Here is a 13,567-nt window from a genome sequence, read left to right on the forward strand (position 1 = left end):
TTGTGAAGAGAGGAGAGACCATATTAGTAGGGAGACATGGAGGAACTTTCTTGTCCAAAACGGACTTCATGAATGGTCCCACCACTCACAAATCCAGGCAAGTGGGAGTCATTTGGAATTCATCTCCCATCCCACCACCCCATCGCCCCACCCCAGCCCTAACCAGTCAATCCCCCAGGCCTCTTAGTTCTATCTGCTCAGGTCTCTGCAGTCCACGATCTCTATGCCAGAGTTTCCAACAGCAGCACTATCAGATCTTCGGACTGGATAATTTGGGGTGGGAGGCTGTGTCCTGTGCACTGAGGGATGTTTAGTAGCTCCTGGATGCCAGTAGCACCCTCAGCCCCTCCACCCCAAGCCAGGACCATAAAAACTGGCTCCAGACATTGTCAAATGTGACCTGGGGGGCAAAAATCAGCCCTGGTTGAGAACCACGGCTCTGTGCCCTGTGGAGGTTCTTACAGATCTTTGAACCATTTCTGGTCAGTCTTTGCTCTCTCTACTGTCTTTTCCATTCCCTGCCCTTAACCCTGTAACCCTTGCCCATCAGTATGTTGTAATTACCTATCTACTTGTCTCCCTCTGCTACTCAGTTGTGAGCTCTGGGAGAACAGGAACCATGTTTATCCTTTTCAGCATTGTATCTCTAGAGCCTAGCACCTTGTCTGGTACACAGATGTCTCTCCGTGTGTGTGTGTGTATGTATTTCTTAAATGAATGAATGAGTGAATGAATGAATGAATGACTCCTGCCCTGCTTTTCAGAGTTGGCTCCTGGACTAATGGACCAGCCTTCTAGAATGGCCCTCTGCAACCGGCCACACAGCATCCTGAGCAACTGTTCTTCACCACTTGTGATCATAGACCCTATTGCAGAATTGGGTGAGATCACAGGACCCTCACCCTCTCGAAAGCCATAAGGCTTATACAACCTGAAGCCCACCATGTGCTCCCAGAAGACTCCTGTCTCCCAAGATAAGAACTAAGAAACCACACCTCTGAGCAAGGCCAGTCCAGCTTTAAGTCTTTCCGTGCTTCTTGCTTACCTCCGGAATGAAGTTCAAACTCGTCAGCCGCAGATACAGGCCCTTCCACACCCAGCCCTGCCCTGAAGAAGCCAGGCTCTCTGACAGCCGGAGACTGGTCTCTATCCCAGCTGCTCAGCACAGCTTTCCCTTCTTAGCCACTGGGCCTGCCCAATGCTCCACTCAGATGACATCCCTTCCCTGCCCCAGGGTGTCCCTTCTCTGATACTCTCACAAGCGTTCAAATAACCATGGTTTCCTGATCCACATTTCCCCCCATGCTGGGAGCTATGGAAGGCCAGGAGTCACATGTAACTCCCTGCTATATCCTCAGAACCTGCTCTAGGGCTGCCACGTGGAATCTCTCAATAAACATGTGCTGGACGTGTTATCTCCTCACCATCCGTTCCTCATTCTCCCTGACTTTTGCTCGGTGGCCTATATGGTTCCAGGGAGCAGCTTTAACCCCAACCCTAGCCTGACAAGGGCAGAGCGGAGAGAGAATGCAAAGTCTTGGTGACCTAATTGAGTGAGGTGAGTGAGCCCTCACCTGAAGTCAATCCCTCTGAAAATTTCATTTCTGTAAAGCCATTATAGTCCCTTTACTAGTTTAAATAACGTTTCCTATGATCGGCAACTCAAAGCAGCAAGAGAAAGCAAATGATTAAAGGAAAAAGTTAATAAGTGGGCACAATGTACCCCCAAACTCATTTAACCCAGCTGATACTTGCACAGTATGTATTTATTTCCTCCAGTGTTCTGTACCTGTAAGAAAAAGAGAACTTTCTTTCCAAAGCTTACGCCCTCCCCTCCTTCTCCAGAAGCTGGTTCCATTAATTATCCCATTTTCTCTCTCGTGTCTTCCATCTATCTTTCCCTCCTCAGTGGCTTCCTCCTCCCTACCTTCAAATATTCTCAGGTCTCCAGAGCCTCTAAGCTCTCTCAGCACCTCCCAAAGCTGCAGCCCCAGCTCTTCCATCCTTTCACCTCCAGCCCTCTCCGTGGAATCGCCTGCTCACGGCCTCCAAGCAGGTGGGCACGGTGGGTATTCAGGGAAGGCTCACGACCCAGAAGAGCTGGGTAGCCCCAGTCCTTGCTGCCTGTTCTGTGCGAGGTGTGGCCACCCGGCTCCAGGTGTCAGGCGTCAGAGTCTCAGGACTGGCCACCCAGGTTCTCCGGGCCCACACGGAGTTGGACACTGAGGGTGTCCTCCAGCCAGAACCTCTCCTGAAGAGAGAACCACTCTATGTTCAAGATGCAGCTCCCTCACCCAGGAGGGTTCAGGTCATCAGCCCTGTGCCAGTCACCCCCCAGTCCTGCCAGTCAGGTGGGGACGAGGCAGGGCCTCAGTCTGGGTCCCAGCATGCACTAAGAGACAAGGGGGCTGGAAGGCTCACTCTGGGGCCTCGGGGCCTGGGCCACGGGAACAGGCTCACAGCAGGAAATGGGAGAAGCCCTCCCGCCAGGCTGTGCTCCAGAGTTCCAGCCCACTGGCCAACAGAGGCAGAGGCCTCTATTTCGGAAACGCGATGTTTTTGTGCTCTTTGGTTTTTCTCTAAGTATGTTCTTGCTGCTCTTGTAGATGAAGCCTGATTCCTGCAAGAGATGTCAGCCCGACAGCTAATGCGATGCTCAGACCACAAGAAAAGGGTGTGTTTATCCAGTCCAGATCATTAAAGCAGGGTGAGGAAACAGAGGGAGGGAACCCCAAAAAATTCCCAGAGCATGGGAGACAAGGTCACAGCCAGGGGTCCAGCAGCCCTCCCAGCCTGGAGAGTTTTTCCGAGGGGCTCCATGTGCATAAGTGGAACCTCTTCCCGGGCATGGTGCAGGTAACTGCCACCCAAGCAAAGATCACCGTGGGCGAGGAGATGCCTGAGGAAGGAGGGCACAGGGTGGAGGGGCGTCCCAGAAGCAGAACAGGCTGGGTCTCCAGGCAGGCCAGACATCAAGCCTCAAAGCCCCCGCCACCCCTACCAGTCCTGCCGAAAGATACACAGTCCCACTGGGAACGTGGCACAGATGGCACACATCCCACGCACGCGCCCACCCAGACATCCCCTGCACAGTCACCCCATTCAGGTACCACAGAGATACACACGCCAACGCCGCTTTGTGGTTCAAACTGTTTTATACTGAAATACACAGGGCTGATCCCCAAAAGGGTTGGGATGGGGGAGAGAGAAATGATGAAAGCGGGGTGACCGCAGGGCTCGATGTCGCCAACGCTTGGAGCACGTGCCAGTCCCTCTCTCTGTCTGCCCACCCTGGCAGGACGGTGAGGCCTGGACATCTGGAGACACTCAGCTGAGCAGGGCAGAGGAGGCAGCCGGTCCTGGGCCCGAGAGTCCTCAGCTGAATGGCTTCACCAGCTTCATGGCGGTATAGTTCTGGAGGGAGGGGGGAGAGGCAGGGACAGGTGATGACAGCTGCCAGGGAATCGGAGCTGGGAAAGGTGGCTGATCCGCTCAACCACCTGCCTGCACCTCTCCCTCATCAGCCCCCAGGCCACACTCGGCTCAGCACTCCACCCTGCCAGCTCTCGCTGTCACACACGCCCACACTCTTGCCTGGGGGCCACAGCGCCTGAATTGCTCTGGCTTCTCCCCCGTCACTCCAGGGCCCACCCCCAGGTTCTGCCCAGCTACCGAGAGGACTCTGCCCCTGGCCAGGCCAGGACCGGCCTTTTCCATCAGACAGGTGGCCCGAAGGCACGGCTGCGCTTCTCCCCACCCTCCTCCCACACTGCCCAGCGCGGGAACCTGGGGCTCGCTGGCCACCGCGCTCCCGTCCAAAACGCAGAGAGAGAGTTGGGGTGGGGGGTATAGAGGGATGACCCACAGTGCGGGCCAGCCCTAGAGATGGGTCACCCCGATTAAGCCCTGGCTGCTGCAGGACTGGCAGGAATCTCCCCTCCCCACTCCTCCCCCCAAAACCATGAAAACACATACAACACAACACAGGGCTCCTAATTGGGACAGTATGTTCCCCAGCGCCGCCCAGGAAAGCCAACTCTGGAAACAAAGCCGCCGCTCCTTCCCTGCCAGATCGCCTCCTGCCTCCCCACACTGGCCCTGCTCCCGGCTGCCTCTAGGGCAGAGCTGGGAGGAATCAGACGGGCTGCCCTCCCTGTCCCCCTCCCAGGGGAATTTCCAAGAGGGTGGGAGATGAGGCCAACTGGGGGGGGAGCCCCTCTGCACCCAGGCCTCTGCCCCCCCAAGGCCTGAAAGCCAGGTGATGGACGGTCACAGGCCTGGCATCCACCAGGTGACTGGGTGACTTGGCTGGAGGGAAGGAGGATATGCCCAGCTTGTAGCAAAGGCCTGCGAGCAAAAGCAGTCTGCAGCCTCAGACCCAGGCTGCCCTACAGCCCTCGCCTAGGATCTCACCCCACATGCCAGCTCTGGAGAGAGAAGGCAGGGCTGGCATTCGAAACAGGACACATCCCGAAGATCTCAAAGGAGATTGATGCTGCTGCTGGGGACTCAGGACACAGGGAAGAGGCTCTGACCAGGGCCTGCCCGCAGGGCTTTGGGATAAGGCTGCCCCAGGGACGAGAAAGGACCACAGGCTGGAAGGGACTGGAAATCTTCTGTCCGTCTCCCAGCCAAGCAGCAGGGCCTCCTTCCCCAGGTCCCCGAGGCCTAGTCTGCAGCCCTAGTGCCTTGCAGGGGCGGGGCCCTCCCCTCAGCTCTTCAGCAGAAGGCTGGCTTGACATGCAGCCCCCCTGGGGAAGGCAAAATCGCTCCCCTATTCACAGTGCTAGTCACAGCAGGTCAGCACTGACCTATCCCAGCCCCTTCCTCACGCGACGGGAGGGCCTGGCCACGGTCACTGGGGAGCCACTGACAGAGCCAGAACCCAGCCAACAGCTCCTGACTCCACATGGAGCTGTGCTCCACACAGCAGCGATGCTCTGACCTCGATGTTCCCGAGGCAGATTCTCCTCAGCAGGCCTGGGGCTGGCCCAGGACTCTGCATTTCTTACCAGCTCCCTGGTGCTGCCGCTGCTTGCTCCTCAGCCCACCTCCTCAAGGAGCAAGGGTCCACACCAGCTCCCCTTTGCCCACACTCCCCGGCCTGGCCTCTCGGTGAGGCGTTACGCTGTACCCTGCGCTCCCCCTCGTCCCTAGCTTCACTGCATCTCCTCGTGGACCGACAGCTCCCAGGGGCACGGGCCGCACCAGCCTCTCCCTCACCCACACAACACGCCCTCACCTCCCGGACACACTTCGCGCGCTAGTAAGGTCTTCACCTGAACCGAGTGGCGGCTGGGTGCACTCAACGTGAGAGGAGGTAAGCCTGAGGACAGGCCAGGTGAGGGCCACTGCGCCTCCCCAACTTGGCCACAGGGCTGCGTCCCAGGGGAGGAGACACAGGGGACCACAAGGGGAGTCCTGGGCCCAACCCCTGAGCCCAGGTCACTGCCAGGGCAGCTACACTCCAGGCACCACCCTTGCTCGTGCCCTTCCAGGGCCCAGCAGCTAACCTTGTACTTGTAATCTGTCTTCCTTTGCTTCAGGAGGGCCCCCCCAAACCGAATGAGCTTCAGGGTCCCCCAGCCTGGACCCGCCCCTGGGCCTCAGGCACGTTTGGCCAACGGGCCGTGAGTCGTCTCGCTGGGCCTCAGAACAGCCTCAGCCTGGCGCTCCAGGCAACACAGCTGAGACGAGGGCCCGGCTCGCGGCCCAGCTCACGGTCATCCCAGCTCTAGACCCTCCTTTGTCACGTAGGGTCCAAGGGGTAGCCGGGGCCTGGACGTCCAAACCAGAGCATCCTCTCTGCTGCTCCCACAGTCCATGACCTTAGGGCCTGCAGGGGATTGTCCCGTGGTTTTAACCGTCCTCCTCGTAGGAGGCGTGCTCTGCTGGTACAATGCCTTGCCAGCGACGGTGGGAGAGCGCTCTCAGGGGCCTCCTCCTCCCGGAGGAGTCAAGAGCTCACAGGTGAGTGATTCCCAGAGCGCATGACCCGCTGTGGGAGTGTGCTTGGCCGGCGGCCTGGTGCTGACCAGGGCTGTGGCCGGAACCCCAGACCGGGAGCTGTACACAGGGCTGCCATGCAGCCCTGAGCTGGTCCCTCTCCTCTCTGGATGTGTGTTTCTTTCCATTCAAATAAGGGTGACATGGAGTCGATCACACCATTCCTCTACTTACATACGATTTTGAATTTTTTGTATTAAAAAGTTTCAAAAATTTCAAGAATATTAAAAATCAGGTGTCAGCCTGGGGACACTGTGATCCCTTCTGAGGTTCTAGAGACACTGGGGGTGCTGCTGTGAGGATGAGGGAAGCACAGGCAGGGAAGAGAGCTCCAGAACCTCCTCCCTTGGGAGGGGCCCCTGGAGCTGGGCACAGCAGTCCCCACGCGGGTGGCCCTGGCCACCCTTCGTCAGGCATCAGCTGGCTTCTTAGCAGGTGAAAGGGGCCCCAGTGTTTACTGCGCTTCTTAGCAGGTGAAAGGGGCCCCAGTGTTTACTGCGCCCAGTGAGAGGCTCCTTGCCCACCCCCTCCTCGCCCACACCTTGCCCCACGCCCACCCCACTGCAGCAGGCAGGACACACTTTCTCAGGTTCCCAGGTGGCACCCTCACCAGCCCCAGGTCCTCAGCAGGTGCTATCCTCACAAGCAGAGGACCTTCCCCTCTGCTCTGCCATCTACACCTTCCCTGCCCCTCCTGACCCACTCCACACCCTCCTTCAAGAAGGTTCCCCTGCCCATGCCTGCCCAAGGGGCCTCGCTTTCTGCCAACCCCTTGATTACATAGCCCCTCAGGGGCTTGCTGAGGATGCGGTGTCTCCCCATCACGGGCAAGAACTCAGATTCCCTCACTGGGCTAAGAGCTCCCCAAGGGTCTTCTACCAGACTGGGGACTCCCCAGAGCAGGGCCTATGTCTCCCTCATCAGACCATGGACTCCCCAAAGACAGAAGCTACTTCTCTCCATCAGACACGGGGTGCACTTTGAGGACAATGACAGACTCCCCTGAGAACCAGAAGCTGCTGGAGGTCAAGGGCTGTACCTCCCACGTCAGACCAGGAGCTCCTCCAAGACAAGGGTCTGTGCCTCCCCACTCAGGCCAGCTTACCGGGAAGGAGTAGACGAAGATGCCCAAGAACAGCAGGAGAATGAAGAGAAGGATGAAGAGGATAATGGCGCACCGGAACCGCCGCCAGAGGATAAACTTCATAGTCTTGTACGGAGAGGTGAACCAGAGGAAGGAGGTGTCAGGGCGCCTGCGAGTGAGATCCCAGAGGTCAGCAGGGTACCTCCCACCAGGGCTGCTCCCTCCGGGTCCTGCTCACAAATTGCCCTGGCCCACCCGAGTCAGCCCCCCAGACCTGCCCAGCCTCCAGGCCCCCAGCCCCTGTCCACACCTGCATCGCCCTCTCCTCCCAGCCTTCGCTACAGTGTGAGCCCCGCCCATGTTGCCCTCCTCTTCCTGGTGCTGTCAAGCCCTGCACACCCTCAGGGACCCCGTGCTCAGCCACCCTGTCCAGGTCACCTTCCCTGCCACTCTCTCCTTCCTGACCCAGGACTTAATCACAGACTAGAGATTTGGGGACTGGGCAGAGCTTCGAGGGGCTCCACGTTAGGTGAGCTACGGTCCATGAGCCCCAGAGAAGCTAAGCCACTGGCCTAGATGCTCGTGGCTCGTTCACTGGCGGGGAGTGAACCCAGAAAGCTGATTGTGTCTCATAACCAAGAACCTCAAATCCTTCCCCTAGGTCAGCCTCACAATTCAAAGAGCGGGCAGGATTTTGTGTCTCAGTAACGGCCGTTTTCACATCTGCTTGCGTGCTGCTGGGTCTCCTGGGTCTCTCCCTGTCTTTCCACCCAGATCCCAGCATCCTTGGGCAGGGATGCCTCTCCCTGCTCTGCCAGCCAGTTGCACTCAGGATGGCGCTATAACAAAGTGGGCTGTCTGTGCTAAGTGTGACTTGAGCTGAGCAGGCCGTGGAAAGGGACCCAGCGAATGCAGCCCCGCCCACTCCCCCCCCCCGCCCCGCCCCGCGCCCGAACAGCCATCTTTCAGGCTCCGGTAACTGCCTTCAAGGCTTCTGCATCCACTGGATTGGGATGTAGGCCCCTCCCTTAGAGGCCTGTGAGGTAGGGGAGGCAGGGACTAGGCCCCCATTTCACAGATGGGAAAATTAAAGCTGAAAGGCCTTTTGAAAGCCACATTGACACCACAGGAGAGCCATGGAAGGCAGCTTGGTCAGGGAAAGAGCTTGGTCAGGCTCCAGGGCCAATCAGACCAGGTGTGAGAATTTCAACTTCGCCACTTTCCTCGGAATGACCTTATTTAACTTTGCTGTGATTGTTTCCTCATCTGTAAAGCGGGGATACTAATAACGACTCAGCAGGGAAGGTTCCATGACACAATATATATATGACAGCACGCCTGGCCTACAACCAAGAGCTACCCAACAGCGCCTGCTTCTGGAACTAGCTGACGAGCCCAGCGTGTCCTGGAATGATGTCTGTCACCTGCCCCCTAACAATGGGTACCCTTGGATGAGCCACACCCCTCTCTGGGCCCTGGGACCTTTGTGCGGCTCTACGGTGAGTGCCTCCTGTACTGTGGATACTCCTCCCCGTCCCCTTGGGCATCAGGGCTCAGGGGCTGAGCACCAACCTTGGGTCCTCGAGCTTGGGGTTCATGTTGGGCTCATCCCGGCCCTGGCCGGCCGGCCGCTCCTCATGTTCGCTCTCGGCCACAATCTCCAAAGTCATCTCCAACTTGCCCTGAGGGGACAAGGGGGACCTGCTCAGAGACATAAAGGCTTGGCCCCATGGCTTGGAGAGGAGCCAGGCCAGGACAGATGTAAAGGTCACTTTATGATTTGTTTGAAAAAAAGATACAGGGTGATCTGCTCATAAAAGTACCTGCTCCTTGCAGAACACATAGCAACTACAGAAATGTATAAAAAAGGAGACTGTCACCCATACTTCTACTATGTAGAGACAAGCACTCTTAATACTTTATTCATCAGAGCTATTTTTCTTTGTAAGTATATGAAATGTCACGCTGTGTATATATGGTTCTATAGCTTGTTTCTTTCATTTAGGTATATATTTTATTATATAATTATATACTCTTTAAAGTCTGCTTTTAATGCTGTATCTATGCCATGGTTGACCATAATTTATTTAGTAAACCAGTTATTTTGGTTCGTTTAGGTTGTTTCCAACTCTTTGTTGTTATAAATAAACCCTAAATTTTTAATTTTATGGGGTTATTTCTTTAGGAGAGATTTTAGAAGTGGGATGAAAAGTTTCAAGGGCATAAATATTGTTAAGTCTCTGGCTATATATTACTACATTGTTTCCCCAAATGGTAAAAATCATTAGCCTGCCCAACAGAGGTAAATGAGAAGGCTGTCTCTCTGCATCCTCACTAGCAATGAGTGTTTCTATTTTTTAAAAATCCTAATATAATACATAAAAAATGTTTTCACATTTTAAAGCATTCCTTTATGTAATTACTAGGGGAAATGAACCTTCTTAAATATGTAATGGCCACTGTACTGCTTTATGTATTATCTATGTAGGCCCTTTGCTCATTTTTCTTTTGAGATGTTAGTATTTCTTATTAATTGTTATAATTTGTTATACAACATGGATATTTTATTTCAAGGGCCACTTTAGGGATTGGCTGGCTCTCTGCCGTTTCTAAGTACAGTTGACCCTTGAACAACACGGGTTTTAACTGCACAGGTCCACTTATACACAGATTTTTTCAATAAATATACAGTTGGCCCTCATTTGCAGGTTTCAGATCTGTAGATTAAACCAAACACAGAAGGTGGACTATGAGACCTGAGCACCCATGGATTTGGTGTCCACGCGGGCTCCTGGAACCAACCCTCTGCTGATACCAAGGAAGGACAGTAAACTCATTTACTTCTCTGCAGAGGAAGGATGATTCTCCATGGTCCCCAGTCACACGCCTGGGCAGACCTCTGGGCAGGGAGAAGAGGACAAGGATAGTCCCTTATAGGGTCCTGCTCAAATGGGAGTGGCATGACCCCTGTCCTCCACAGGAAGCCCAGCCAGAGGGGAACCCAGGATACAGATCACTGTGAAGGCCAAGGAGCAAGTTCAAATTCAACAGGGTCCACGGGAGATTAGGGCATCTTTAGATTTAGATGGGCTTTCCTGGGATACGAGCCTCGAGGAGACGAAGGCGGGGAACTGGCAGGGAAGAGGGACAGTGTCTTGGGAAACAGACAGGGAGGGCAGGATAGAGGGAGAGGAACACGTCTGTGCTCAGCGATTTCTATGGACGTGTCACTTCCACCAACCAGAGGGAACAGACTTACCGCCAGTATCTTCTTCTCACCCTCGTCTGCCACACAGGGCCACCAGCCCTTCACTGTTTTCTGTTCAAAAAGGGACACAAACCACTCCGGGTGGAAAGTGTCATCCAGCTGGTCCAAGGAACACTTCTCAGCTGTCTTGGCAGGCTTGGGCATGCGGTTGAGGTCCAGCTGCAGAGAGCCTGTGGCAGAGGAGGGTGCTTTGGCCCACACTTTCTCAGTCACTGCCAGCCTAGGACCACCCTGGGGCTGGGCAAGTTCAGCCTCCTCAGCTTCTATCCATGGTCTTAGCCCCATGGCTCAAACTCCACTCCCCACCCACTGCCTCTCATTCCATCTGTACAGCAGCTTCCCATCCATCTATTCATGCATGCATATGCCTGCTACTGTGCCCTGACTGATTCACCCTTAACAGAACTTCCCACCTGCTCAACTGTTCATCTTACTATGCACAAATTCACTCATTCACCCATCGTCTACATCCATCAACCATCAACTTTTTAAACAGTTTTTAGTGCAGTAAAATATTTATAGATAAGATAAAATTTATCTTAACCATGTTCAGATGTATACTTCAGTGGCATGAATTACATTCACAACATTTTGCAACCATCAGCACTACCTATTTCCATAACTTTTTCATTCCCCCCAAACAGCAACTCTGTATCCATTATGTAATAACTCCCCATTCCCCTCTCCTCTCAGCCCTGCTAACCTCTAAATCTACTTTCTGTCTCTATGAAAAAGCCTATTCTAGACACTTCATATAAGTGGGATCATAAAAATTTATCCTTTTGTATCTGACTTGTTTCACTTGGCATAATTAGTTTTCCAGATTCATCCATGTTGTAGCATGTATCAGTACTTCATACTTGTTATGGCTGAATAATATTCCATGGTATGTATATACCACATTTTGTTTATCCATTCATCTGTTGATGGACACTTGGATTGTTTCCACCTTTTGACTCTTGCGAATGATGCTGCTCTGAACACTGGTGTGCAGATGTCTTAGTCCCAGTTTTTAATTCTTTTGGGTACATAACTAGAAGCGAAATTGCTAGGTCATATGTTTAGCTTTTTGAGGAACTGCCAAACTTTTTCCCAAGCAGCTGCGCCATTTTACATGCATACCACCAATGTACAAGTGTTCCAATTTCTCCACATCCTCTCCAACACTTGTTATTTTCCATTTTTTGTTTTTGCTTTTTTATAGGTATAAGTGTTATCTCATTGTGGTTCATCCACCAATTTTTTCATCTGCCCACCTAGTTATCCAAGCAGCTATCTTTTTATACTGCTTCATCTACTCATCTATTTTATCCATCTTCTCCAAGAATAGTCCCATCTACTGGGTTGAGCCATATGAAAATTCTGGTATTCAACTATATTTGACGTATAAAAACAGCAATTTCATGAGGTTTCACCTAATCCAATTCCAACAACGTGAAGTCAATGGGATTGGAGCATAGGTTACTGAAGGGATTAAGTGAGAGAGGTAAATCTAAAAAATATTTTCCAAGGCCAAATTGAAGAAATTCTGTAACAGGGAAGAGCCAAATCTGACCACATGTTGGATCTGTTTCTCTTACTTTAACCTTTTCTTTCCACTGCTTTTGTTCACTAAAAGGATACTGTCTATACATAATGGCCTGCCTTGGGGAACCCTGCCCCTCTGCCTGAATGTTGAACCAAGGCGCCTTTTTCAGGGAAACATCCAGAACCTGTCCATCTGTGGATGGCTATAAGAAAGAAGAAATTAACACATCCCCTCCCCGAGGCTGGCTATTCCAGGTGATGTTTGCAAACCTTATGGCCTTTTTACTTTACTTCCTCATCTCCTCCGCCTCTTTGTGCTATAAAAGAAACTGGCATCCAAACCCCAATAAGATGGTTATTTTGAGACATTAGTCTGCAATTTTCTCAGTCTGCCAGCTTTCCGAATAAAGTCGTATTCCTTGCCTCAACACCTCATCTCTGATTCATTGGCCTGTCGTGTGGCAAGCAGAGTGAGCTTGGACTCGGTAACAAATTTGGCAAGCCAGCCAGGAGGCTTGCAGCTTTTGGCTAGCCAGCCCCGGTCAGGGAACATTGTGGCAAGGCCTAGCAGATGCCAGGACCATTTGTCCTGAGGATCTTCCCTTCAAACTTCCCTCAAGCGGTGCCAGCTACTGCAGCGCTTGGCAGTTGAAGCAAGGAAAATACCAACTTCTACGAGTCCACAGACTCAATTTTGTATGGTTAGTCTACCCAATTCAGTAACCAGTTCATTTGTTTTGGTCTTGGTCTTGTTTTGCTTTTGTGTATCCTTTTGTGTTGCGAGTCGATGAACTCGACTTTGTATGGTAAGTTGCTCCAGCGTGCACACTGGGAACATATTTCCCTCTCAATTTGGGCTTTTCCTTTACAGGATAAGCCAATTTGTTTGGTTGGGGTACCCTACTGGAGGGGGAAATTGTTGTTGGACTCTACCTGATTTGGAGCCAGTTCGTTGGTTTTGTAGGGTAAGTCTATCCGATTTGGGAACTAGTTTGTTGGTTTTGCAGGTTAAGTCTACCTGATTTAGGAACTGGTTCATTGGTTTTGGTCTTGGTTTTGTGTGCACCGATGCTAGAATTTGTTTGGGCCTTTTGTGTCGGAATTTGTTTGTGTCTTTTGTGTTTTGGTGTTATCAAACTTATAAAAAATGGAAATACTCCATCTATCCTGAAGGAGAGCCCTTTGGGGTGTATATTAGATAAATGGGCAAAACATAGCCATGAGCCTATGACTAAGAAAGACATGATACACTATTGTAATAGGGTGTGGACCCAATATATGCTAGGATCAGAAGAATGATGGTCCCTGAATGGCTCACTCAATTATTATATGATCTCGCAGTTAGAAGTGTTTTGCAAAAGAGCAGGCTGCACCAGCAGTTTCTCCAACTGCTCCCCCCGCCACATGCTGCCAACATATTCACTGCCTCCTGTTTCCCCTACCCATGGGGATCAAATAGAAGCTTCTATGATAACTCCAAGGCACAGGGACCTGGTTTAGTATCACCATCTAAGACCCAACAGGACACCCAATTTGGACCAGGGGCCACTTCTACAGCAGGGCAATTTCCCTTGTGCTGACATCCTGTAAGAGGCCAGGGGACTCCCCTGGACTTGAGGCATCCGATTCTAATTTCCCCACAGGAGCCCCAGGTAACTTAGATAGTGGAGAACAAGTTGATT

The 13,567-nt window shown here is 52.6% G+C and overlaps 1 protein-coding gene across 29 annotated transcripts in view; it reads right to left on the bottom strand.

The window, feature by feature from the left end:
• Positions 1-3,136: 3,136 nt before the first annotated feature.
• DYSF (dysferlin) overlaps positions 3,137-13,567 on the bottom strand; it is a 222,709-nt gene continuing 212,278 nt past the window's right edge. For all 29 annotated transcript variants that reach the window (XM_060168906.1, XM_060168916.1, XM_060168912.1 and 26 more), the window contains 4 exons: positions 10,350-10,528; positions 8,663-8,772; positions 7,112-7,259; positions 3,137-3,414 (listed from right to left, as the gene is read on the bottom strand). In XM_060168906.1, coding sequence (XP_060024889.1) covers positions 3,376-3,414; positions 7,112-7,259; positions 8,663-8,772; positions 10,350-10,528 — 476 coding nt within the window. In that variant the 3' untranslated portion in view covers positions 3,137-3,375. The remainder of the gene's footprint in view (positions 3,415-7,111; positions 7,260-8,662; positions 8,773-10,349; positions 10,529-13,567) is intronic.

The sequence above is a fragment of the Lagenorhynchus albirostris genome, chromosome 13 (assembly GCF_949774975.1).
Source record: "Lagenorhynchus albirostris chromosome 13, mLagAlb1.1, whole genome shotgun sequence".
Classification (NCBI taxonomy): Eukaryota; Metazoa; Chordata; class Mammalia; order Artiodactyla; family Delphinidae; genus Lagenorhynchus; species Lagenorhynchus albirostris.